The sequence below is a fragment of the Leuresthes tenuis genome, unplaced genomic scaffold (assembly GCF_036924035.1).
Source record: "Leuresthes tenuis unplaced genomic scaffold, fLeuTen1.0.hap1 SCAF_10, whole genome shotgun sequence".
Lineage (NCBI taxonomy): Eukaryota > Metazoa > Chordata > Actinopteri > Atheriniformes > Atherinopsidae > Leuresthes > Leuresthes tenuis.
Genome location: NW_027325364.1, coordinates 2543038 through 2570812, shown reverse-complemented (window position 1 = coordinate 2570812; position 27775 = coordinate 2543038). Strand labels below are relative to the sequence as shown.

Genomic DNA, 27775 nt, shown 5'->3' with positions numbered 1-27775 from the left:
TCAGGGCTGAAGCTTGTAGGTTCAGCAAGACTTTCTAAAATTAGCATCCGGCTTTGTAGAGGAGATTTTACCTCCTACGTGAAGGTGACTCATTCAGCAAGAGTGTGTTTCAAGTGGGTTTTCTCCTTTCAGAGGATTTTGGAGCACGAATAAATCTCGCAGTGTGAAAGTTTGACCCGCTTTACCATAAATATTTGTGTCTAAAACCTCAAAGTTTGCCCTCAAGGACACATGCATGCTATGTTCAACTCAATGTGTACCTTTCTGCGGTGCAGAAGTTAATCATTTACGAACAGCCACGCTGTTTAACGCTGGAACATCACACAGTCAGAGAGAGCCACCGCAGGCATTGTGATTAGCTCCATCTGAACCCACTGATTTAAGCTGCAGAGATGTTAAATAACACGCTCTCTTACGTTTGGCATTTATCTACTATTGTGCATCAACTAATTGATCCCTGCAGCTGCGGGTTAACGATGTCGACCATCAGAGGGTAAGAAACAAGAGTTTTTATACAGCTTCATGCGTTATGATGATACTTTGGACGACTTTGCAGTAAAATGTGCATCTTGCTGCCGTTTTCTGTTGCCTGTTGTGGTTGAACTGATCGCGTATGTGATGCACTGGTGTTCCGATACCTACTAAAACCATGCATTTTCCACCCCCTCTGTTCTTCCTATAAGTGGTCTTTGGTGCAAGCTGTGGGCTTATATCTTAAGAAGTTTCCAGTCTCATTCAAATGCTGCCACCCCACACTGACTCTCCGTGTCTCTTCCTTTTAGTTTCTGGGTAAATGGTACTTTAAGGCAGCAGTCAGTTTCAAAGAGGCTCACATCGAGAACTTCAAAGCCTTTGACAACTTGGTCTTCATCATGGAGAAAACAGCCAGTGGTGCAGTGCTTCTGACTGGTCATATGCGCAAGTGAGGAGAGGAATTCAAACACACACACACAGTCTTACAGAGCATGGAGTCCAACAGCCTAAAGCCCAAACAACACAGTAAAGAAACGTACATTTTCAGTCACCTGCAGTCTTTTTGATCACTTCTGACGTTAGATAAAGCAAATACTTCCCAAAACCTTTCCAGAGCTTAATTTACGAAAACAGGAAGCTATTTCAATGTGATATTTAAGTTGTTTATGCATTTAGCTTTTATCCAAAGCGACTTACAGGGAGGCAGATAGGGTAAGAGGGTCTTGCCTAAGGACCCCTACTGGAGGTAGTACCTTTTGAACTCAGGTCTCCCACATGGAAGGTGGCAATCTTACCACTACACTATCCAGCCCCAATTAGAGCAATTATATACTAGGTTTCTGTATATAATGCAATTATTTGCACCTACATTAATAATCTAAGTGTGTGTTGGGTATTGGTTTGATTAATTCTAACATCCAGTGGCTGAAGAACTACAGGGATTCAGAACCAAGGTGTTAAAATAATGCATCACCTGTAAAGTTTCCAGAAGTAAACCGCTGCTTTTTCAGCCTAAAAGAACACGTCCCCCCTCTGTTCATTGAGCTCCTCTGGCTGCCCTTAGCCGCCCGCATCAGATCCAAGTCCCTGATGTTAGCTACAAAGAGCTTAATGGAGCGGCTCCCATCTACTTGAATGCTCTTGCAAAGGCTTCTGTCCCAACTGGGTCCCTCCGTTGGTCCCAGGATTGTTGTCTAGCAGCTCCTACACCACGCCTAAGACAATCCAAACTCTGTTCATGTGTCGTCCCACGATGGTGGAATGACCTACCGAGCGCTACCAGAACAGGGGCGTCCCTGTCTATCTTCAAGAAGCTCCTGAAAACCCAGCTCTTCAGAGAGCATCTCCTATCCCAGCACTTACCTTGTACTTCCCTACCCCCTCTATCTCTGCACTTTATCTTTCTGCTCTTCCTTCTATGCCTGCACCCTATCTCTACTCTGTCCCCTCTGACAGAGTCGGACTCCTGGGTTCCTTCTATGTAGCTTATTGTTAGCTTTTTATATAGCTGTTATATCTTCATTTGTGAGTCTCTTTGGATAAAAGCGTCTGATAAATACAGAAACAGAAACTCTATGCTTGACAGAGTAGTTCATAACACATTGTTCTGCAGTTATTTCAGTTTTACTCTGACTTTAAGGTCAATATTGAGAATCCTGGCACCCAAAAGAAAATCCTCGGTGCAAGTAGGACCCGAAAATTAGCCAAAATTCTACAAGAAAAGGTCACATTTTGTCTAAAAATGGATTTGTCAACCAACATTTCACAATGATGTGGTTGATGATGCGCCTTTGTGACAACATCTGCACTTAAATAAACCAAATAACTGCTAAAACGTGAATAATAAAGTCTTTCTGCACTTCCTTCTATGCCTGCACCCTATCTCTACTCTGTCCCCTCTGACAGAGTCGGACTCCTGGGTTCCTTCTATGTAGCTTATTGTTAGCTTTTTATAAAGCTGTTATATCTTCATTTGTAAGTCACTTTGGATAAAAGCGTCTGATAAATACAGAAACAGAAACATGCTCAACATACAACCAATTTAACTGAACTGTGGCTGATTTTATCTGTTTCTCAACGACATGCAAAAACCACACGTTTCCTGATTTTACCAACATTTTACACAACGCGCCAATTTTCTTTGGTCATCTGAGTTATTTTTAGGAGAACTATCCTTTTGATAGATTAGCTTACATTTTTTTTTTAAATATTGTACAAAAATAAGAATAAATTCCAGCTGCATTATTCAGATTTAAAGTGCTGATGAGTCGCGGTGTAAAATATGATTTCACATCATGAGAGATACGAAAATAGACCCTTAAACAGATGCTACAATAGAAGAAGTTGTGAATGCATGTTTGAGAAGTGAAACACTTTCCATCTCCTTTGTCTTCTGTTCTTTTATGAGACTGCATGCTTTTTATTTCTAACGTGTATCTTCAGGGGAGACGACTGCATAAAACAGAACTGGACCTTTCATGTACAGCCAGACAGGGATGATCTGGTACTGGAAGGTAACGTCTGCCTTCACAGATCCTCAGAATAACCACAGAAGGGGGAAATGGATAGATAGATGGCCAATTCAATGTTGATTTTTATATTAAGATGGGAGTTTTTTTGCAAAAAAGAAAGAAGAAAAGTGACAACTAATTACCGGGAATCAATTTTCCAGAATCATATTCTTAGCAGGTTGGGAAAAACCCTTCTTTGATTTTGTATGAAACCTCAATAAAACTTTCTGTAAACTGTTTATCTTTACAAGCAGGCAGTCTTCATGGATTATAACATCCTGATAGTGGGGGTTTTACATGAGACTGCCATGCATGATTTAGGGAATATATACATAATATTTTTTGGTTTTGGCCCTGGTCACCAGTGGAATTCCCCAGGGTTTGATTCTAGGCACAATGCTAGTTGTTTTCTGTGTTTAAAGCACTTTGTCACAGCCTTACGCTCTCAGAAAGTGTGGCTCTGTGTAAACAGACAGATCAGTATCAGTGTCACATTCCCCTTGCTGCTTTGTTTGGTTTTAACGTAGGGAAGCCACAGCGCAGGACCCTGCTCTGGAGCGGCTCGTGGGCCAACTGCCTTGACTGCATTATTCTTCAGGAAATAGAGCCCCCTCTTACAGAGACAGACTCAGAGGACTCCCTCGGCAGATTCATGCTGTATAGTAAGTCACTGTGAAAGAGAAATTTAACCCAAATATCTCAGTTAACCTTCTTCTAAATAGTTACCTTAAAGGGGAACTCCGGTATTTTTAAACCTGGACCTTATTTCTGGCATGAAATACGTTCATCTACTCACCGAGAACAGTTTGGTGAAAGTCGGCGTCCTTCGGAAGATATTTAGATAACTGGAGATCCATATAACGGAGTGAACGGGGCTTAGAGGATGCAGCCTCTAAAGAAGGCATTATCTGTCTTTATTTCACCAATACTTTAAGAAGAATGAATGAATGAACGTGTGCTATAGCTCTGTTAGCTCATAGCTGCTGTTAGCTCATAGCTCTGTTAGCTCATAGCTGCTGTTATGTGGCTACTTGCAGCTATAGGAGAGCTAACGGAGGGATTTCTACACAGGCACTCTACTGGGACCACTTCATCCACACGCCCCCCTGCAGCACAGTTTATTCACTCCGTGCTCTGTGACAGTCGGCTAACTTCACACAGAGTTTGCTGCTGATAGTTTTGTGCAACATGGCAGGATATTTATCAGATTTTGACAACGTGAACGACGACTTTGAGTAAGATGGATGATAGCGGCGGGCGTTGATGACGTCATCCCAGTAGACGAGTGTGTAGAAAGCCCTCTATAACCCACCCGATAGCCGCCAATAACAACAACACAGCAGCTATGAGCTAACAGAGCTATAGCACACGTTCATTCATTCATTCTTCTTAAAGTATTGGTGAAATAAAGACAGATGATGCCTTATTTAGAGGCTGCATCCTCTAAGCCCCGTTCACTCCGTTATATGGATCTCCAGTTATCTAAATATCTTCCGAAGGACGCCGACTTTCACCAAACTGTTCTCAGTGAGTAGATGAACGTATTTCATGCCAGAAATAAGGTCCAGGTTTAAAAATACCGGAGTTCCCCTTTAAAGTAAATACAGAAACAAAACAAAAAGGAAAAAAAAAAGAGCTGCCATATAACATCTGCTTCACTGTAGTTTTTCTCAATTCGGTTGTAGTTCGGTAAATGTTTGACCCAAGCTGCTGGAACTCAGTCAGAGATATAACTTTTCAGTCTCATCTCTTTGTTTTGCTGTATTTTACAGAAAATTTGAAAAATGTGTAAAACTAAGGACATGCTGATGTCAGCTTATTCTTTGTCTCCCAGCAGTTTCACACAGTTTATGCAAAGCTTTCATCGGTAAATACTAAGGAGTCAGTGTGGTTGCTGCAGTGGACTTTGGTGCTGTGTACATTAGTTGCACAAACACAAAAAGTACACAAAACCGTGCGTTCACGCTTTAGATATGCTTTTAAAACACCATCGATTCCACCGAATTTACATTCAAAGTGTTCACATCTTTCTTTTCTGCAGCTTTTTCTAGCTTTTCAAACTGCTTTTTGTGTTAACTGCCCTTCTTCTGCAGGTCGACAGGCTGAAGTCAACTCTGAGATGGTGGCAGCATTTCTGAGAAACGCAGATTGTTCGGGCTTTACGAAGAGTGTCAAACCAGCTCAAGAAAAAGGTTTGTTTTCCCTTTTTTCTTCAAGGAGAGAATCCTGTTTAATGGACGGTAGTTTTTTGTGTTGTGGCTGTTTCCACGCTAACAGTTTTATCTGTTTGCAGAGTTTTGCACCTAGTTTCGGACACTGAGGTGAGCGCAGTTATATCCTAGTTCACGGTCTTGGTTTGTTCACACTGCTCGACACTGAAGTGTTTTCTCTTGGTTCTTGCAGGCTGCTGTTGGAGCCACTGGAGCTTCTTAATAATTCTGAGGCATTTCGTCTTTTTCTTGTGTAACAGTCCAAATAAAAAGTACATTTGCATCAGAAAAAAAATCTCATTTCATTCAACTTTTATAAAAGAAGTTTACTACATCTTTTTCTTTGCTGAAAACAACAGAACAATGATGTTTTCATTGCAAACTCCTCCACTCCTCACACCTGCCACTTTCAGTGCCTGGAGCCAAAAGCTTCGGTGGTTCAGCAGAGAAAAGGAAAACACCTTCATGGAGAAGGACCCACCTACGTCGTTTCATCAAAACCCCCGGGGATTCCCACTGTGCCAATCAGCATAGATACCTGTTCACATCATTTGAATGAAGCAACAATATGTCTTTGCTCATGCTCCTGATGTTATTGTAGCAGTGAATGATTCTATTTGCTTCAAATTTCCTCAGAGCAAAGCATGACTGTGACTGTAACAGGTGAGCAAACAAGGTAAGTTTATCTGAAGAGGACAATTCGCACACAAGGCAATTCAAAGTGCTTTATAAGGCACGGTGGCCTAGTCAACACTAGACAACTGAGATACTTTGAAACGCCTCAGGCTGATCCATCGTATGAAAGAGAAGCAAATTAAATGTTCTCAACACACTTCACTTGATGTGACACCAGACAGTTTGTTCAGTTATGGTAGAAAATGTCCTATAAGAGGCTTTCAGTGTGGCCCCCAGAGGTTTGCTGTAGGAGCCTCTACTGTTCTGTGCAGAGGGAGGAGAAAAAGTCCAGGCTTTCAGGAGGTTTTGAGCCTGGTGACTGATACGCAGTCTCTCATCCGTACACCACAGGGTTTTGGGTTTTTATCCAGTCAAAATAGAAAAATAAAACAAGAAAAGATTTAGTTTCACAAGAAAATGTGTCATGGGAAAGTGTCACAATCCATTTCTTTGAAATCATGAGGTGCTAACATTTCATTTCATAACATATAAATCCATGAATAGAAAGATATGTTCACCACATATGTTCAAACTAATGCTAAGCATGTTTTTCTACCGCTCTGAAAGGATTGTTGAACTCATGATCTGTGTCATGGGAGCATTGGGGTCCCGTTTTAAGATTAAAATTACTTTACTGTTCACAAAAAGACTCCTCTGCCTTTGACCCATCCAGCTGCTGAACACACACATGCTCATGGAGCCAGATGCCAGGGAGCAAGGGGGCAAGCAGGCAGGCTGCAACCCCTCCAGCTGTCAGTCCACCAATCTTTTGAGCAGCAAGATTGGGAATCAAACCACCAACCTTCCGGTTATTGGACAACCCACTGAGCCACGGTCATCCTCATGTGTATTTTGAGTGTCTGTGCCCCAATGGTCAGTTTCATGGAGCGAGACTGCGAACAAACGCACTCGTGGAGACATCGAGAGCTTGAACATCATCATCCAGCAGGTCACTGAATGTAGATGTTATCCCGTACTGAGATGAAAGCAGTGGGTTTGTATTTAAAAAGCTGAATGCTTTGTGAAATGCGCTGGGGGCCAATGTTGCTTCGTGTTCTTACATGTTTTGCAGGGAGATCAGATTACGCATGCTTCACGATCGTTTAATGTGCAAAACTTAATCATTCAGCTGCAGGGAATGTTATCTAGAAGCTGTGTGAGCTGCTTATTATCTTGTTCACGGGTTTGAAATAACGTATTTTTGGACCTCATTTACTTAAAATATGTTTATTGTAGTTTTATTTCATGATGTTTTGTCTAAACCGCAAAAGCAGAAATGAGAGCAGAAGAAAATGGAAGCTGTGTCTCATGTTTGTGGAAGTAAACTGACTGAAAATGTTCTCATTTTGCAGGTTTGAACTTTGTTAAAATGCGCTAAAACAAAAGAGTGTCGTTGTCTTTCAATCTTCAGCCATTAACTTTCAGACTGCTCTTGCAGGGAAATTATGTGGAGACATTTTAGAAGAGCTACCTGTGGGTTCTGCAGACACTTTACTACAGGTAGGATGCAGGAAGCCATGGTGCGAAGTTGTTTGTTCCCTTGTTTTGAGTGGGGACAGCACCCGACAACCCACATCCAGACCATTTGTCTCTAATGTTGCATGTATAAGTAAGTGTCTGGCTGAGTCTCTGAGTGCATGCAGCTGAAAGCTGTAAAGTGGAAGAAAGTTGGTGACATTTTCATGATCCAAGAGAACATGCTCTGGCTGTGTGGGGATGCCCCATTGAGCCTGAAACCAAAAACTGAAAAGTGAAATAGAAATGGATTATGTGACATTCTGTGGGATTCTTCAACTCTCCCTTGCTCTCGCTGCAGTTTTAAATAAGAAACTCTCACTTCTGTTTTTCGTACCAAGAATTCTCACCTTAATGTCTGATTCAACAATCCAAATAGCTTTAAAACTCTCTTCCTCATCACATCTACTCATTTCTCTGCTGCTTTCAGCCCCAACATGGCTCCTCTTATCTTATTTAATTCTAAAAACTGTGTTCATGTGGTACCTAATGACCACTTAAGACTGGGTTTAAATCCAGATGCTGATGAAGGCACCGTGTCTGGAGTCAAACTGAACTTTTTCTCTGTTGAACTTCAACATTTCTCTGACCTTAACTGATTTTATGATGCTGTCAATAAAGAGTTTGGTGAGAAAATCAAATGATTGACATTTTTCAACAAACTAATTGCAGATACCAGTTTAATTTCTTTATATTAAATGGGAAACAGTGATTTATTGAAATGTGCAAACATGAAGGGAACTACAGTAAATGAGGAAAAGCTTAATTTGAACATTTCAAATTAGCTTTAAAGTGAATCTCTGGTCTGAGCTCCTTTATTCTCCAACACAGCCTGAACCCTCTGAGACAAGCTTTCTGTCATTTCTTTAAGGAGTCTTCAGGAATAGTTCTCCAGGCTTCTTGAAGGACATCCCAAAGCTCTTCTTTGGATGTGGGCTGCCTTTTGTTCCGTTCTCTGTCAGATGATCCCACACTGCTTCAATAATGTTGAGGTCCGGGCTCTGGGGAGGATTCATCCCTCCATAAGACCTGTTGCCACTGATTTTCAGTCCACTTCTTGTGTCATTTGGCACAGCTCAGCCTTTTCTCCCTGTTTCCCTTCCTTAAGAACGGCTTCTTGACAGCCACCCTTCCATGGAGACCATTTCTGATGAGGCTTGGGCCAACAGTAGATGGATCAGCTGAAGGTCCAGATGCATCTCTCAGGTCCTGTCAGGTCACAGCTGGATTTTTTCCTCTTTCTTAAGGACATCACTTTCAGATCCTGTTCATCTGCTGGAGATAGTTTTTTAGGCCTGACACTTCTTCTTTTGTCCTCCACTTGTCCAGTTTCCTCAAATGTTTTAAGGACACACTGCACACCATGCTGAGATATGCCAAGTTTTCAGCTAATAGCTCTTTGGGAATCACCTTGTTGCTGCAGAAATCCTATTTTCTGTCTGTCAAACTGTGTTTTCTTTGCTGTTTTTCATAGATGCAGCTAAAGAAATGGGAACAAATGATGTGTCTTTGTGACAGGCTGCTGGTAACAAAGTGCCTAAAGATCCAGTTTAAAATGGCTTCTTTGCTAAGTTGTCTGTTCTGTGTCGACACAACACTGGTTCATCCCTTGAGTTAGGCGCCTTTTTTCTGCCTGAATGGTTCAAAGGTCAGAGTTAAGTGGCTTAACAAAGAAAAAACACTGAAAAAACATCAGGTACAAGGACTGAAAATGGGTGAAAAAGCAGAAAATATCCAAAGAAAAACTGTGAAAGAGCTTCAGAAAGCTGGAGAACTATTGATGAAGGCCACTTTCAGAGATTATAAGAAAGTCTGGCTGCTTGGAAGGAAGCAGAGAGACTCAATGGTTGGCACAACACTGTATATGGAATTTAAGATCAGTGCATTTTCTGCTATATCCAACATGTCTTGTGACGGACCAACACCAAACCAGACCTTCATCATTAAACATAAAATACAAACAGCAGCTGGAATCCTCTATCAGACAAGGATGGGCCCTGTCCCAGAGGTTCAACAGCTGGTCTGCTCAGTTCCAGCTGTTTAAACAACAGCTGGTTGTTGTTTAAAGAAGCGGGGATGCTCCACAGTGGGAGACATGGACCTTTTCAGACGTGCTACTGCTGATATTCTTCAGTTTTAATATTCAGCTGTGAATAAATGATGGAAATCTTTGGATTCTGAGTCTAGACTTTTTGGGAAAAGTCACTTTGTAAGAATAAAACTGGAAAACCTTAAAACACCAACGTGTCTTAAGTCAAATGTGTGAGAAAGTTTTAAGTTGGTGGAAATTTGTGCAGATATGTGAGGAGATATCAGAGTAAAACGGTGCATTAAGAGCTGTAACTTCTTAATCTTTATCACACATCTGATCGGTGCACAGCTTGCTCTGAAGGAAATTTCCCTGTCATGTTTGTTTGTGAGACAGTGACCTATAAACGTGGGAAATCACAAACCGCCCACAACAAACAAAGATGTGTCAGCGAGGGGCTGCACCACACACATTTTCTACTTTATCTCATCACTTTACATCTTTTCAGCTCATTTCTGATCTCCTTTTACCTTTTACAACCCCTCAGCGTCCCATTGTTAAACATTTGGTGTTAGTTCCCCTTTTACCACTCTGCTCTGCGTGATATTTTGGTTTCATGCCTCTGAGTTTCATGCGATGCCGTCCACAAATGGAGCCACCTACACCGCAGCAGCTCTCCTCCTCTGTGAAACTCTCTGCACAGAACAAAAACTTCCACCTCATCTCCAGCACTCACACATGTGGAAGGGAAGGCCCTGTCAGCCCGGAATGTGTCTCAGAGAGAAGCAGCAGATAACTTTGGACACCGAGAGCGCAACACACGCTGGGTGAGTCAAGATATGCTGTTGTTTTACATTCCTGACTCCTATTTCAGTCAGCAGTTTGTGGTCAAGGCTTTTACTGCTGTGGGGCTGGAAAGAGGGAATTATTTCTGTCCGCATCAGGGCAGAAAACTGAATTAAGAAGGTTTACTTTCCGGGTTTGCTTCTGGTTTGATTTGTTGAGTAATTTACTGTGTAGCCAGTAACTGACACCTGAATAGATCCACCTTGTTTTTATCAGAGACAGTTCCTCCAAAATGAGACCAAAAGATTCATGGATCCATCTTATCAAAACTTCATCATAAAGCAGAGTTTCCGTCAGCTTGCAGTCAGTATTTTCACAATAAGACCCGTCCTGCAGTGGCTCACATCACATTTTAAAGTTAGGGATGTAGACCAGTGCCACATGGTTTGCACCTGCAGCTAACCCTGAGGTCACTTTAAAGGTCACACGCTGTTCGGGGTCAGTGGCAGGAAACGCTAACGAGTTTCACTTCTCGTCATCACACATTAACAACTAGACCACCGCGGTATCTTAACAAAAACTCCCACCAAGGTAAAATCCCAGAGAGAAAGAAGAGGCAGGGGGAGAACACACGTACCCACAATGCACTGCTTGCACAGCATTTTCTCTGTAGATGCTTCTGGTGATAATTGGTGTGGGAGGTCAGGTCTTGTTATATTTGCCAAGTCAACAGGGTTTAAGTGTTTTTACTTTAGAGCAGTAACCATCTGAGTCATGTTAGAGGTGAAAACAACTCCATGCAGCATTAGTAGTCACAGCTTTTCCTCAGTTTGCCCTCCAAACACATGGTTTCTTGGGGATTTGTTTAAAAGCAGCGTGGCTGGTCTTATTTGCCCTCATGGAAGATATGGAGGTGTAAACGCCTCATCTAATGTGAGATCTACGCCACAGAAGAAACCAACCAGCAACAGATTCTTCCTTATAAACAGTATTTTACTGTTGCTTTCTGTGGTAAAGGGGCCGAGCCTCTCTGGGGGGGCTGCAGAGTAAACTGGACAGGCTTTTTTTATACGATTACTGCTGAATCCTGCATAATGTTCAATATTCAATATTCAATTTAATCATGTGAAAACAGCTGCAGACATAACCGTGGCACTAAAACAAAGATAAATTGCTCTAATGTGGCGATAATATCGTTATTCTGAATGTTTGTGGCCATCATAAACGTGGAGTGAACGCCAGAAAGCATGAAAGCGGCTTCAGAGATCATCAAATTCATCAGATCCAAGTCCCTGATGTTAGCTACAAAGAGCTTAATGGAACGGCTCCATCTACTTGAATGCTCTTGCAAAGGCTTCTGTCCCAACTGGGTCCCTCCGTTGGTCCCAGGATTGTCGTCTAGCAGCTCCTACACCACGCCTAAGACAATCCAAACTCTGTTCATGTGTCGTCCCACGATGGTGGAATGACCTACCGAGCGCTACCAGAACAGGGGCGTCCCTGTCTATCTTCAAGAAGCTCCTGAAAACCCAGCTCTTCAGAGAGCATCTCCTATCCCAGCACTTACCTTGTACTTCCCTCCCCCCTCTATCTCTGCACTTTATCTTTCTGCACTTCCTTCTATGCCTGCACCCTATCTCTACTCTGTCCCCTCTGACAGAGTCGGACTCCTGGGTTCCTTCTGTGTAGCTTATTGTTAGCTTTTTATATCGCTGTTATATCTTCATTTGTAAGTTGCTTTGGATAAAAGCGTCTGATAAATACAGAAACAGAAACTCTATGCTTGACAGAGTAGTTCATAACACATTGTTCTGCAGTTATTTCAGTTTTACTCTGACTTTAAGGTCAATATTGAGAATCCTGGCACCCAAAAGAAAATCCTCGGTGCAAGTAGGACCCGAAAATTAGCCAAAATTCTACAAGAAAAGGTCACATTTTGTCTAAAAATGGATTTGTCAACCAACATTTCACAATGATGTGGTTGATGATGCGCCTTTGTGACAACATCTGCACTTAAATAAACCAAATAACTGCTAAAACGTGAATAATAAAGTCTTTCTGCACTTCCTTCTATGCCTGCACCCTATCTCTACTCTGTCCCCTCTGACAGAGTCGGACTCCTGGGTTCCTTCTATGTAGCTTATTGTTAGCTTTTTGTGGTTACATGCTGCCATTCCGACCATAGGAGGAAAAAAGTGTCGGAATGGCGGGACGTTTAGTAAAAAATTAAGTTATGTTATGGACCGAAACAGCTCCATAACACGCACAAGAATCCAAAAGAAACGAAAGTTAACTAAAAGAAAGCAAATAAACAGCATGAAGTGGTCAAAATTGGTTTTACGCATGCCTATGTGCGTCTGGCACATGCGTCTTCGGGCTCTCCCACGTTGGTTTGTGGATGAAAGCTATATGTTCAGCTGTAATGTCATGTAAAAACAATATCTACATGACATTTACTCCCAGGTGTGACCAGTTAGGTCCTTAAGATATCAACAGGCTGTATAAAGCCTTGCGCAACGGCTGTGTGTTTGTGCCAAATGCGCAAAGCCCAGCCGCGCTTCCCAAAATTGGAGCGAGTACTCATAAATCACGTGAACTACATGAATAAACGTTTTTACTGCATTTTGTTGTGTTTTATACGTTCTATGCTGTCATTTCTCTCCTCTCCTATTGGCAAGGCAAGGCAGAGTGCTCGCAACTGTGTCCTGTGCCGTAGCCGTGATATCTGTAATTGCAATTATTACTTTTGCATATGATGACAGCGGGCAAAAGACGCACGGGCTCTGTGGAGAGCTCCGCTCCAGCTGGCTGCTGACAGGTCACTGACACTGTATTTCTGCTTAATCAGTTTCAGTCTCGCCAGAGTTACATTAATATCTGTATTTTTATATTTGAAATTCAGGGGATTTTGATAATAGATTATTAAAGTTTGTTTGCGAGGCTGATATGCCGGCGCAAATACGCGCGCCGGCATATCAGCCTTCATTAGTGTAAAATGTTTTGGGTAAAAAATAGGCTATTAAAAGGAACTGTCGGAATGGCGGTATGTTAAAAAAAAAAAACATACCGCCATTCCGACCATAGGAGGAAAAAAGTGTCGGAATGACGGGACGTTTGATAAAAAATTAAGTGTCACCATTTATTGGAGGCCAATGTCGGAATGGCAGCATGTAACCGCTTTTTGTATAGCTTGTTATATCTTCTATGTAGTTTATTGTTAGCTTTTTGTATAGCTTGTTATATCTTTTATGTAGTTTATTGTTAGCTTTATATAGCTTGTTATATCTTCTATGTAGTTTATTGTTAGCTTTATATAGCTTGTTATCTCTTCTATGTAGTTTACTGTTAGCTTATTATATAGCTTGTTATATCTTCTATGTAGTTTATTGTTAGCTTTATATAGCTTGTTATATCTTCTATGTAGTTTATTGTTAGCTTTATATAGCTTGTTATATCTTCTATGTAGTTTATTGTTAGCTTTATAAAGCTTGTTATATCTTTTATGTAGTTTAGTGTTAGCTTTATATAGCTTGTTATATCTTTTATGTAGTTTATTGTTAGCTTTATATAGCTTGTTATATCTTCTATGTAGTTTATTGTTAGCTTTATATAGCTTGTTATATCTTCTATGTAGTTTATTGTTAGCTTTTTGTATAGCTTGTTATCTCTTCTATGTAGTTTACTGTTAGCTTTTTATATAGCTTGTTATATCTTCTATGTAGTTTATTGTTAGCTTTATATAGCTTGTTATATCTTCTATGTAGTTTATTGTTAGCTTTATATAGCTTGTTATATCTTCTATGTAGTTTATTGTTAGCTTTATATAGCTTGTTATATCTTCTATGTAGTTTATTGTTAGCTTTATATAGCTTGTTATATCTTTTATGTAGTTTACTGTTAGCTTTTTGTATAGCTTGTTATATCTTTTATGTAGTTTATTGTTAGCTTTATATAGCTTGTTATATCTTCTATGTAGTTTATTGTTAGCTTTATAAAGCTGTTATATCTTCATTTGTAAGTCGCTTTGGATAAAAGTGTCTGCTGAATACAGAAACAGAAACAGAGATGAGAGTTTGAGTCGAAGAAGAGCCGGAAAGAGTCGGGACACGTTGTCAGAAAAGTTTGCTTATTATCATTAAATAAAAGCCAGAGAGGCCATTTCATATCAAAACTCCACAAGGAGAAGTTGGGAGACAAAGGGAGCTGTGTTTTAAGAAGGAATGTTGTCTCCCCACTGATCGTTATCTTTACCTAATAAAAGGTAAAGGGAGGCAACCACTCTTTGGAGAACCTTATGAATCTGCAGAGAGAAGGTTCCTGTGTTGTTCTCCCCTCCCCAGTAAAATTCTGAGGCCTCTGAGGGATTTCTTGGTTTACTTTTGTACTTTATGTACAGTTTTATAAAGAGAACACTCTTTTAAGGAGAGGACAAAGAGGATGTGTGTAATAGACTGATTAAAAGGAAAAATGTTTGTTTGGTGTAAAACTAATTTTGATAAGTCTTATTTTGTAGAAATATGTAAAAGTAGACCTTTAATGTGAGTGTTCTCTAAAATGGTTCATCCTAATGATGTAATGCAGGCGAAATAACAGAAGTAATTCATGATTGCAGTGAACAAGTAAAAATGAATGGAGAATAAAAATAATTCGATGAATGGAGAAGGAGCAACAGCTGTCCTGCTTCTCTGATTTCTGCCTGATATTTCCAGAAAACTCCTGGTTATCTATACATCTGTCAGTGGGGACCAAGCCTTTGTCTGTTAGTCAATTTTTCTAACACACGTGCTTAAAATTCAATTCAATTCAATTCAATTTTATTTATAAAGCGCCAGATTACAACAAATACAGTCATCTCAAGGCACTTAAGTAATAAAGTCCAATTCAAGCCAATTGGAATTCAATTCATTGTAATCATAATCCAATTAATTCATATGGAGCCAATTCAAAAATAATATCCGAGCTAAGGAAACCTACAGATTGGACCGAAACTTGTCTTCAGTCCAATCTCCCGTCCTGGAAAGGAACGACTCCCTTTAACAGGAAGAAACCTCTGACAGAACCAGAACCAGGAAGAAACCTCTGGCAGAACCAGAACCAGGAAGAAACCTCTGGCAGAACCAGAACCAGGAAGAAGCCTCTGGCAGAACCAGACTCAGGAAGAAACCTCTGGCAGAACCAGACTCAGGAAGAAACCTCTGGTAGAACCAGACCCAGGAAGAAACCTCTGGCAGAACCAGACTCGGGAAGAAACCTCTGGCAGAACCAGAACCAGGAAGGAACCTCTGGCAGAACCAGACTCAGGAAGAAACCTCTGGCAGACTCAGGAAGAAACCTCTGGCAGAACCAGAACCAGGAAGGAACCTCTGGCAGAACCAGACCCAGGAAGAAACCTCTGGCAGAACCAGACTCAGGAAGAAACCTCTGGCAGAACCAGAACCAGGAAGAAACCTCTGGCAGAACCAGGAAGAAACATCAGGCAGAACCAGAACCAGGAAGAAACCTCTGGCAGAACCAGAACCAGGAAGGGTGGCCATCCGCCTCGACCAGCTGGGGTTTGAGAAGACAGAAAAGAGGGAAAAGAGGAGGAAAAACACCATAACACCATTCAAAGGATATCTGTTGGAACAGGGAAACACAAGTTAATAACCACAATAATGTCACAGGGACATAAAATCATTTGAGAAATTAAACAGGGGGAAAAGAGCAAAGTGAGGAAAGGTGGGACAGATGAGGTCCCCCAGCAGTCTGGGCCTATAGCAGCTTAACTATGGGATGTTTCAGGCTCACCTGAGCCATCCCTAACTATAAGCTTTATCAGAAAGGAAAGTTTTAAGCCTGATCTTAAAAGTGGAAAGGGTTCCCAGACTTTTACTGGCAGCTTATTCGCGTGTTTCTGTGTGTGTTTGACAGGATGGAGGGTCGGTCGCGGTCCTGCCACAGGTACCTGCTGCTGCAGGTGTGGTGTGGGTTCCTCACCATCTCTGTGCTGTTACTGGTTGCACTTTTTGCTTTAAACAAACCGAAGTCAGAGCAGGTCAGTATCTCTCACCCTCCTTTCCTCTAAGCTGTGATGTCACGTTGCCTTTTAAGGTGTTCCTGCAAATCTGGTCATGTTTTCTACTCTTGAACAAACTCAACAGATTTATAAACAGTTGAACCTAAAAGTAGATCCTCTCATATATTATTAACCGTTTAATCCAAAATGCAGACGTCTGAGCTGCTGATATATTTCCTTCCAAAGTTCTCTGCTCAGGTAGAAACTAATTCTAGTAAAATAGTGTTAGAAAAACACGAAATATACCAAACAATCCCGTTTTGGGCTATTAATTACTCAAGATAATCCTAAATTCTGCCTTCATGATGCTCAGTTTTGCCTCTTGGTGGCAGTAACGTCATGAACAACAGGATCTGTCAGCTGGATCGGGCCGTTAGTGTCAAACTGAGCAGCTGAGTTCAGTAAAATCCTCATTTACTCACCGTTACACACACTTTGTTGGATCCTTACAGGTTTTAGCATCTCTCTGGTGTGGTGGAACAGGACAAAGAAGCTTATTCTATTTCTAAATGTTCCCTTTTGTCTCTGATCCGTTGAGCCTGGGTCGTTCTTCCCTGAATGGGGGAAATTTCACTTCAGAACTTACAGCACTGACAGGATAATGTAACCCAGCACAAGCAGGAAGTACAACGACTCTGTGTCACCTGTTTTTATGACATCATGACATCATGACATCATGGACTGCGTCCACCAGCGTAAAGCAGAAGTTCCTCACTTTAAATCTTCTCCAGCCTCGTGAAACCCCTCCAAAATCTATTAAATTGTATAAAACTGTGTAAAACATGTCTGATTTGTGCTGATGGAGATGTTTTCCTTCCTCTTTAGGATTAATTTAACTGTTTTAGAGGATAAAACTGTGTAAAACATGTCTGATTTGTGCTGATGGAAATGTTTTCCTTCCACTTTCAGATTAATTTAACTGTTTTAGAGAATAAAATTGTGTAAAGAATGTCCGATTTGTGCTGATGGAGATGTTTTCCTTCCTCTTTAGGATTAATTTAACTGTTTTAGAGAATAAAACTGTGTAAAACATGTCAAATTTGTGCTGATGGAGATGGTTTCCTTCCTCTTTAGGATTAATTTAACTGTTTTAGAGAATAAAACTGTGTAAAACATGTCCGATTTGTGCTGATGGAGATGTTTTCCTTCCACTTTAGGATTAATTTAACTGTTTTAGAGGATAAAACTGTGTAAAACATGTCCGATTTGTGCTGATGGAGATGGTTTCCTTCCTCTTTAAGATTAATTTATCTGTTTTAGAGAATAAAATTGTGTAAAACATGTCCGATTTGTGCTGATGGAGATGTTTTCCTTCCTCTTTAGGATTAATTTAACTGTTTTAGAGGATAAAACTGTGTAAAACATGTCCGATTTGTGCTGATGGAGATGGTTTCCTTCCACTTTCAGATTAATTTAACTGTTTTAGAGAATAAAATTGTGTAAAACATGTCCAATTTGTGTTATCGGAGATGTTTTCCTTCCTCTTTAGGATTAATTTAACTGTTTTAGAGGATAAAACTGTGTAAAACATGTCTGATTTGTGCTGATGGAGATGTTTTCCTTCCTCTTTAAGATTAATTTAACTGTTTTAGAGAATAAAACTGTGTAAAACATGTCCAATTTGTGTTATCGGAGATGTTTTCCTTCCTCTTTAAGATTAATTTAACTGTTTTAGAGAATAAAACTGTGTAAAACATGTCCGATTTGTGTTGTCGGACATGTTTTCCTTCCACTTTCAGATTAATTTAACTGTTTTAGAGAATAAAACTGTGTAAAACATGTCCAATTTGTGTTATCGGAGATGTGTTCCTTCCTCTTTAAGATTAATTTAACTGTTTTAGAGAATAAAACTGTGTAAAGAATGTCCGATTTGTGCTGATGGAGACGTTTTCCTTCCTCTTTAGGATTAATTTAACTGTTTTAGAGACTAAAACTGTGTAAAACATGTCAAATTTGTGCTGATGGAGATGTTTTCCTTCCTCTTTAAGATTAATTTAACTGTTTTAGAGAATAAAACTGTGTAAAACATGTCCGATTTGTGCTGATGGAGATGTTTTCCTTCCACTATAAGATTAATTTAACTGTTTTAGAGAATAAAACTGTGTAAAACATGTCAAATTTGTGCTGATGGAGATGGTTTCCTTCCTCTTTAGGATTAATTTAACTGTTTTAGAGACTAAAACTGTGTAAAACATGTCAAATTTGTGCTGATGGAGATGTTTTCCTTCCTCTTTAAGATTAATTTAACTGTTTTAGAGAATAAAACTGTGTAAAACATGTCCGATTTGTGCTGATGGAGATGTTTTCCTTCCACTTTAAGATTAATTTAACTGTTTTAGAGAATAAAACTGTGTAAAGCATGTCCGACTTGTGCTGATGGAGATGTTTTCCTTCCTCTTTAGGATTAATTTAACTGTTTTAGAGAATAAAACTGTGTAAAACATGTCCGATTTGTGCTGATGGAGATGTTTTCCTTCCACTATAAGATTAATTTAACTGTTTTAGAGAATAAAACTGTGTAAAACATGTCTGATTTGTGCTGATGGAGATGTTTTCCTTCCACTATAAGATTAATTTAACTGTTTTAGAGAATAAAACTGTGTAAAACATGTCTGATTTGTGCTGATGGAGATGTTTTCCTTCCACTATAAGATTAATTTAACTGTTTTAGAGAATAAAACTGTGTAAAACATGTCTGATTTGTGCTGATGGAGATGTTTTCCTTCCACTATAAGATTAATTTAACTGTTTTAGAGAATAAAACTGTGTAAAACATGTCAAATTTGTGCTGATGGAGATGGTTTCCTTCCACTTTAAGATTAATTTAACTGTTTTAGAGAATAAAACTGTGTAAAGCATGTCCGACTTGTGCTGATGGAGATGTTTTCCTTCCTCTTTAGGATTAATTTAACTGTTTTAGAGAATAAAACTGTGTAAAGCATGTCTGATTTGTGCTGATGGAGATGTTTTCCTTCCACTTTAGGATTAATTTAACTGTTTTAGAGAATAAAACTGTGTAAAACATGTCCGATTTGTGCTGATGGAGATGTTTTCCTTCCACTTTAAGATTAATTTAACTGTTTTAGAGGATAAAACTGTGTAAAACATGTCCGATTTGTGCTGATGGAGATGGTTTCCTTCCTCTTTAGGATTAATTTAACTGTTTTAGAGAATAAAACTGTGTAAAACATGTCCGATTTGTGTTATTGGAGATGTTTTCCTTCCTCTTTAGGATTAATTTAACTGTTTTAGAGAATAAAACTGTGTAAAACATGTCTGATTTGTGCTGATGGAGATGTTTTCCTTCCTCTTTAGGATTAATTTAACTGTTTTAGAGGATAAAACTGTGTAAAGAATGTCTGATTTGTGCTGATGGAGATGTTTTCCTTCCACTTTAAGATTAATTTAACTGTTTTAGAGAATAAAACTCTGTAAAACATGTCTGATTTGTGCTGATGGAGATGTTTTCCTTCCTCTTTAGGACACCACCTCTTCTCAATCCCTGATGCAAGACAATATCAGTCGAACAGGTACATTACTTCAAATTTGACTTGAAATGCTGCCTTTTAAAGTTATTTACAAAGTATGGCTATTTAATGATGCTTAATTTTAGTTTTTCTTTTCTTTTTTAATCACACTGTTGTAGAGAATCGTCAAACTGAGCGATCAGAGGAAGAACTGAACATTTTCAATGTGAATGTTCATTTTAACAGCAAATAAACATTTAAACTGTGTTGCTTTTCAGGAAAATCCGCCTCATATATCCAACTGGTTCCAAGTAAGTGCACATTCCTCTCATCTCAGTTTTTGAATCATCATCATGTACAGATATTCTTATTAACAGCATCCTGTTGTTGGTGTGTTAATACCCTAAAATCCTGCTCTTTGGTTGTTTATCTGAAAAGTTTCACCAAAAAGTTCAGAGACAAATCAGATTAGAGTTCATCACTTTCCCTCACAGACAGATTTAACTGTAAAGGAGGCCCGCTGTTGCTTAGAATGAAGCCAAACATCCAGATCTTTGTTTTTGTAGTGATGAGAAACTTCCGGGACAACAATATACAGTCATATAAAGTCTTGGAGAGGATGAAAGTCATTCTGAGACACGTAGGAAGTCTTAAAGTGAAGCAGATGAGGATGCAGCAGGTTGAGGGGAAGTGGGTGCAAAACAAGTAAATGACAACAAACTCATCATCTGAATTCTTTAAGTGACTCAGGCTCAACACAGCACTGGAAACCATTTTCCCAAGCTGGGAAAGTTGTGGTTGTTTCACAGGAGTTCCCCTATTTCTGTCCTTTTTGGTCTCTGCCTTCATCCTTACATCTTCTAGAAGTAAGAAACTCCAGGTGGCATTAACATTTTAAACCCTCCAGTGGAGAGAAAAGCAGCCTTAGACTGGTTTCACTGCAGTAAACCCAAAAGGAAACGCGCCGTTTCACAGAACTAAAGGATGTAAAGTTCTTACTTAGACTTTAATTACAGTGATTTATACTCAAGACTAAACTGTTGCTGAGACAGATGAGGACACACAAAATATCCTTGTCATGTTTTCAGTCCCTCCCACTACGCCGATACTTTCCTGTCTGAAGTGGGTTCCTGAAACCACAACAAACCCCGAGCAGAGCTGCAGTGTGGGCTGAGCAGACTTACGGCATAATTACCACCCACAGCTACAGATATCAGTTTGTCAGCGGATACTTAGTCTGCTAAATGCAAGGAGATTACAACTGAAATCAGCTTTGTGCTGGGTGCCTTTATTCAGCTTGTAATTAAAGGGTCCTGTTCATAAAACCTAAAAGAATATAACATTTAAATAGTTTACATTTAAATACATCCACAGACATTTGCTTATAGTAGCAGTTCAATGTTAATTATATACCAGCTGCACTTCTGTCTTTATTTTTAGCTTATTGTGGTTTTCCCACAAGATTTATGTCACGATCCGTGAAAGCACTGGACTCAGATGCAGGGTAGAATCAATAATCAGATTTTATCTATATAATGATAGTCACCTGAAGAGCAAAATAATAGATTATAAATTCCTAACTCACTCTAGGAGAGTGAGACTATAAAACTTATCAAAAGAAAGTTCTCTTCATGCTAGGAGGAGAAAACAAAAGGTTTTATAAATCTTACAAATAAACTTATCCCTCTCCGAACCGTCTGAGGCTCTATAGAAATTTAACAAAATCAATAAATAAAAGAGGCTCCTTCTAATGGAGTTGCTATGAAAGTTATAATTATAAATCAAAGACACTCCTCTACTGGAGATACTACTGAATAAATGACAAAGACAAACAAAATGTCACTTGGCTAAAACTTACAACAGAAAATCTCAAGGAGGAAATCATTAATAAACAAGATCTTTGGATACTTAGGCTTTGGTTACTGTGGAGGAAGAAAGCTCGAAAGATAATTCAACACACTGGCAACAAGACGCAGACTAAATACACCTGAGGAGCCAAGGGGAACAGGGGGAAACACTTTGGGAATCAGGGAAGACAATGAGACACGGGAGGAAGAGCAAGTTATCTGAAACAAGAGGAGTTGTTAATTTCAAAATAAAACAGGAAGTGACAAGACAAGATACAAAAACCTAAGAGCCTCTGTGAGACCTGACACTAGCAGGCAGCAAGTTGTTGGTGATCTGATGCCCAGCTTTATCCTCTTGTTCTCCTGTGAGTTTAAGGTTTTATTCCTACTAAACTCCAGTGAAAGAGCACATTCACAAGAGCTATTATTTTACTGAGTACTGTAGCGATCTATTTAAGTCACTGCAGGAGTATCTCACATGGTTTAAAGCCAATAATTCCACCGAGAGAGCAACCTTACTCTAGGTGCATTCCCACTGTAGGAACCTTTTGCAGTTCCTAGAACCTAGAACCTAGAACCTCAGGAATAGGGCCGTTTTTTACATTCAGACATACAGGAACTAGGGACCACGGCCCTCAGTTCCTGGAACCATTTTAGGGAACAGGTGGAAACACTTGGGAATCAGGGAAGACAACGAGACACAGGAGGAAGGGCAAGATATCAAATCACTCTCGAGGAGGAAATCATCAATAAACAAGATCTTGGAATACTTAGGCTTTGGTCACTTTGGAGGAAGAACGCTCGAAAGATAATTCAACACACTGGCAACGAGACTAAATACACCTGAGGAGCCAAGGGAACAGGGGGAAACACTTTGGGAATCAGGGAAGACAACGAGACACAGGAGGAAGGGCAAGATATCAAATCACTCTCGAGGAGGAAATCATCAATAAACAAGATCTTGGAATACTTAGGCTTTGGTCACTTTGGAGGCTAGAGGAAGAAAAGACAATTCAACACACTGGCAACGAGACTAAATACACCTGAGGAGCCAAGGGAACAGGGGGAAACACCTGGGAATCAGGGAAGACAATGAGACACGGGAGGAAGAGCAAGTTATCTGAAACAAGAGGAGTTGTTAATTTCAAAATAAAACAGGAAGTGACAAGACAAGATACAAAAACCTAAGAGCCTCTGTGAGACCTGACACTAGCAGGCAGCAAGTTGTTGGTGATCTGATGCCCAGCTTTATCCTCTTGTTCTCCTGTGAGTTTAAAGTTTTATTCCTACTAAACTCCAGTGAAAGAGCACATTCACAAGAGCTATTATTTTACTGAGTACTGTAGCGATCTATTTAAGTCACTGCAGGAGTATCTCACATGGTTTAAAGCCAATAATTCCACCGAGAGAGCAACCTTACTCTAGGTGCATTCCCACTGTAGGAACCTTTTGCAGTTCCTAGAACCTTTTCAGGAAGAGGGACCACAGCCCTCAGTTCCTAGAACCATTTTAGGGAACAGGTGGAAACACTTGGGAATCAGGGAAGACAATGAGACACAGGAGGAAGAGCAAGTTATCTGAAACAAGAGGAGTTGTTAATTTCAAAATAAAACAGGAAGTGATAAGACAAGGTACAAAAAACCTAAGAGCCTCTGTGCGACCTGACAATTTAGGTGAAAGTCACGCTGCCACCGGTTTTTCACAAGGATGCTGCATAAACCCGGATTTAATAATCACAACCGCAAATCAGATTAAAGTTGGAATGATTTGGATCATTTAATAAAGAACAACCATGGCTTAGAATCAGAAAATGTCTATTCTATTGTTATATGATCAGTTTTAACTAGAAAAAAATCCTTTAAAGAGCAACAGATTTATACAGCACCATTTACAGAAAATTCTGCTCGATATAGCTAACAAACATTGCTAAACAGGCATATAAATATATATATTTATCAGGTACACCTTGCTGGTAAAAGGTTGGACCCCCTTTTTCCTTCAGAACTGCCTTAATTCTTCGTGGCATACTTTCAACAAGGTGTTGGAAACATTCCTCAGAGAATTTGCTCCATATTGACATGATAGCATCACACAGTTGCTGCAGATAGGTATAGATATAGATACATAGGTATGTATGTAGGTATGTATCTACATACTTGGTGAAATAAAGCCGATTCTGATTCGTATCTACCCGTTAACGCGTTAAATTTGACATATTCAGAGAAGTGCGCCCGATAATCTTGCCTAAAAAGCTAATTTTGCGTTAAAAGGTTAAATTTCAGTTAACTTGCTTTAACTCCTTAGTTGTCCCTTCAGAATTAAAACAAATTAACCAGGTAGCAGAAATCACATTTTTCTGTTCCGCCACTAATTCGACTGCGACCAGGCAACGTTTTTCCGATCTTCTACGGTCCGGTTCTGGTGAGCCTGTGTGAATTGTAGCCTGTTTCCTCAGAAATCTACATTCCTTGGTTGCTTATTGGAGTTACCGTCTGGCACCAACAGCAATGCGACGTTCAAAGTCACTTTAAATCCCCTTTCTTCCCCATTCTGATGCTCGGTTTGAACTTCAGCAGGTTGTCTTCAGCTCCTCTACATGCCTAAATGCATGTAAATGCAGCGGCTGATCAGCTGTTTGTTATTTCTGGTCTTCGGAGGTTTCCTGAACACTTAAACTTTGCAATCACTTAAATTGGTCCTTAACTTGTCTATTTAAGATTAACAGCGTGTTCTTCCTCTCCGGAATAGCGCAACGAACACAGGATAACTCAATAAAAGCGGTAATTTCAAAACAAAAGACGCTTAAAGCACGAACCGAATGACAAGAATGCCATAAACAATGATGAATAATAACTATCAGCTATTTATATATATTAAAATATATATATGTATTTTAACTTGGTTCAGTGCACTGGACATGTTGCACTGATGCTGCTGAGCTGATTATTGAAATGGTTTGGTACAAGTTTTCATTAAAAGATTCTACAAGAATTCTTAGATCATTTTTGGCTGATCAGCTGTTTGTTATTTCTGGTCTTCAGAGGTTTCCTGAGCACTTAAACTTTGCAATCACTTAAATTGGTCCTTAACTTGTCTATTTAAGATTAACAGCGTGTTCTTCCTCTCCGGAATAGCGCAACGAACACAGGATAACTCAATAAAAGCGGTCATTTCAAAACAAAAGACGCTTAAAGCACGAACCGAATGACAAGAATGCCATAAACAACGATGAATAAGGGAAAAATATACAAGTTTGGGCTCTTAGAAGAAGAGAAAGCATGGAAATTTGTGAAATAAGTCTATGTGTCACCATCATGAGGCCAGAGGGACAGCGGAAAAACCAAAGAAATAACAAGATTCATTTCACTTCATCGAAAGCTCTAGAGTCGAAAAAGGAAACAGGTCTCAGATAAAATGCAGCTGTTATTGAAACTGGAGTAAAAGTGCTTTGCTGCGTTAACTCCGCTGCATCTCTTTAAATCACAAAGGAGTTGTTGGCTTTACAATAAATACATACTTTCAGTGAGTCACTGTTGAACTTCCAAGTCTAGATGGTGGTGAAAGAGCAGAGTTTGGAGGTGGCGGGGACTTCTGATGAGGTTTCTCCTGCCTCAGAGAGAGATGCATGAGGCAGGCTGTGGTAAAGTTAGCACAAAACTCACAGAGAGCTTTATAGAAGCAGGTAAGAAGACAGACTTTAGGATGAGGTGAGTTTGAATTCATGGGAAGTGACAAAGCGTATCAGGGTGAGAAATCCTAACATCAAGGAGTTAGTGCAGATATGAGGGAGCAGGCTGTACTTATTGAACTTCTGAGAAGGCTTCGTTTGATTAGACCACACTTTTCCACGCGCTGGAAGATTCACGGACCAAAGACAGGTGACAGGATGTTGTTCTGGGATGTTTCTGGTGGAACCAAAAGAGAACTTTACATGCTGAGCAACATCGAGATCTCAGCTATTCTTATTTACCACCATCTGCACACGGATTTCTTCTGTTATTTCCAGCTTAGAGCCTGGAACAGGAACTGGAACACAGCGCATGCACAGAGCACTTACAGGCCCATGATTTGGGTTAATTAGTCCAATTTTGAGAAATCCGATTCATTACAATTTTACTGGGATTAATTTATATTATATTTAAGCTCCTCAAACTAAGTTTGATATCATAACAGCAGCCTGGGACGTGGATGAATAGCTGAGTGACTAATTCTCTAATATCTCCAACAGCTCTGACCACTGACACTGGCATTGACTGGCAACCATATCCTGAATGCGACTCCTGCTCCCTCCGCTTGCAAAATAAGTCCATCTACTGCAAGGAAAGAAGCCACTACTTCATATACGCCCAAGTCCGCTTCAAGCAAGAAAGCCAGAAGAAATCTGTCATTTTGATAAGAAATGCCACTTCTGGTAAAAAGCATATGATCCTGGTGGAGGTCCCGGCCACAAACAGCAGCTCCGTGTGGGTGGGCAAGATTGTCATACTGACGGAGAACGACAGCGTTAGTTTGAATATCACAGGTAAAATTGAAAAAGAGAACACATTCTGGGGTGCCTTTCAACTCCCTTAGCAGCTGGACTGGTGTGATATTTGCAGGGTGTAGTAATACAGTTTCAACTTTGCCTTTTCATAGAGTTTTGATACGATATTTTATCCAGATAAGACATGCAAAAGTCTTTAAAAGAGTCTTTTAATCCCCGTGGTGGCCAACATGGAACACTAACTCCATCAAACATGTTTCAAATGCAGATTATACTCAGGTAAGGTTCTCAAAAAAGGCCCTGTGTTAGAAAATGTACTTGGTATAAGCATAAAAACTTGTTTATAGTTGTTGGGAGGTGTTTCTTGGCGGTGTAAATTGTGAATGAATGTGAATAAGACTGGGGCATGAATATGGCCTGTTTCAGTGCTATGTATTTGTGTAATTTATGACATTGAGTATAATATTGTGGTTGCTAGGTTACAAGGAGGAACTACAAATGGAAAAAGGAATAAACATTATTCTTTCAAAGACTGTGAGCTGACTTGTTTATTCCCACTGTTCACAGCTGATGGGTGACCACATGGTGGCGCCACCTTCCACCAAATCAGACGTAAAAGAAATCTGGCACGTGTATTCTGAGCAGTTTTTATGCTTCACATATCTTATTCCTCCGCCCGTAAAGCCATTTATCAACTAAAAAAGGTGCCACACAAAGTGGAAAAGACATTCCTCTCATACCAGAGATGGCTTTAAAGCCCTGTTGAACACCAGTGATTCATTCTGTTTATGCAGCACTCAGACGCTGCTTGAAACCGGTGATACTTAATTAGGTGTTGCGTTGAGCAGGAGGTGCAGAACAGGAAGCCACATATTTGGTGCAACATCAGTCACACTGTTTCCTCTGCATGTAGACTGAAACATTTGAGCTCCTCTGACCGGATTCTGTGGCGCTAAAGCGCCAACATTGATCAGATTGTCCCCCTCACAGATAACTTAACATGCTTTCTTACGTATTAATTACTGCATCTCTGCTATGAATTATCCAAATCTCAACCGTTCTATTTCCGTATAAAACTGATCAAGCATACCCAATGAGAAGCTGAGCAATTTCGAAGAAGCCTCGTGCAACTGTGTGATTTACCCGAGGTCCGAGGGTATTTTTCTTTTAGATCTGTACATGAGAAAAAGAATAAACGTGTGTCTCCATCACAAGACCAGAGAGGTTTTGACTAAGCACTGCAAAAGTTTAACTTTGCTTCGACGAAACGGAATTAAAATGAATAAAAAGCCATATATTTATAGCCTACAATTAATGATACAGTGCAAAATATCTTAAAAACTATGTGAAGACACAGCCTTTTAGCCACTATATTTTACAGCCTGATTCCATTAAGGCAACTTCAGGGAGTAATTGACTGAAAGCTCAGCATAACCCAGCACATAATGCTTTAACATATAAAACAGGGAAGCCAAGAGAGCACATTTTTACATGTATGTGCTTTTATCACAATGAAAGAAAAAGGGTTGAAGCACAAAGGCCGTCAAAAAGCTGAAAAAAACAGGAAATATAGGCAGATTTTCACTGAAAAGCCATTCAAATCATTAAGATTCATCTTCTGGATCAGGTTCACTCTGATAAATCTAACAGAAGAGGTTTTTCAAAACCAGAAACAAAGAAAGTCCCTCCTAAAAGCTCATCTCAGCGATGATGTAAACAGGATT

General features: G+C 39.9%; 2 protein-coding genes across 2 annotated transcripts; both read left to right on the top strand.

Moving 5' to 3' along the window:
* The first annotated feature begins 341 nt into the window (after window positions 1–341).
* LOC140315914 (apolipoprotein M-like) lies at window positions 342–5489 on the top strand. Its single transcript, XM_072393527.1, has 7 exons — window positions 342–493; window positions 783–922; window positions 2917–2987; window positions 3512–3646; window positions 5078–5176; window positions 5278–5305; window positions 5388–5489. The coding sequence occupies exons 2-6, from the start codon at window positions 873–875 to the stop codon at window positions 5289–5291; spliced, it is 369 nt and encodes a 122-aa protein (XP_072249628.1). The 5' UTR covers window positions 342–493; window positions 783–872; the 3' UTR covers window positions 5292–5305; window positions 5388–5489.
* A 4667-nt stretch (window positions 5490–10156) lies between these two features.
* On the top strand, window positions 10157–26541 carry lta (lymphotoxin alpha (TNF superfamily, member 1)). The gene is made up of 5 exons (XM_072393392.1): window positions 10157–10240; window positions 16110–16233; window positions 19736–19784; window positions 20000–20032; window positions 25797–26541. The coding sequence occupies exons 1-5, from the start codon at window positions 10182–10184 to the stop codon at window positions 26138–26140; spliced, it is 609 nt and encodes a 202-aa protein (XP_072249493.1). The 5' UTR covers window positions 10157–10181; the 3' UTR covers window positions 26141–26541.
* The last annotated feature ends 1234 nt before the right edge of the window (window positions 26542–27775 follow it).

Coding starts and splice junctions, on each gene's coding strand:
- LOC140315914 (XM_072393527.1), top strand. CDS start 873: ATGGAGAAAACAGCCAGTGGTGCAGTGCTTCTGACTGGTCATATGCGC. Junction 923..2,916: donor CTGACTGGTCATATGCGCAA/GTGAGGAGAGGA, acceptor GTGTATCTTCAG/GGGAGACGACTGCATAAAAC. Junction 2,988..3,511: donor GGATGATCTGGTACTGGAAG/GTAACGTCTGCC, acceptor GTTTTAACGTAG/GGAAGCCACAGCGCAGGACC.
- lta (XM_072393392.1), top strand. CDS start 10,182: ATGTGTCTCAGAGAGAAGCAGCAGATAACTTTGGACACCGAGAGCGCA. Junction 10,241..16,109: donor GAGAGCGCAACACACGCTGG/GTGAGTCAAGAT, acceptor TGTGTTTGACAG/GATGGAGGGTCGGTCGCGGT. Junction 19,785..19,999: donor AGACAATATCAGTCGAACAG/GTACATTACTTC, acceptor GTTGCTTTTCAG/GAAAATCCGCCTCATATATC.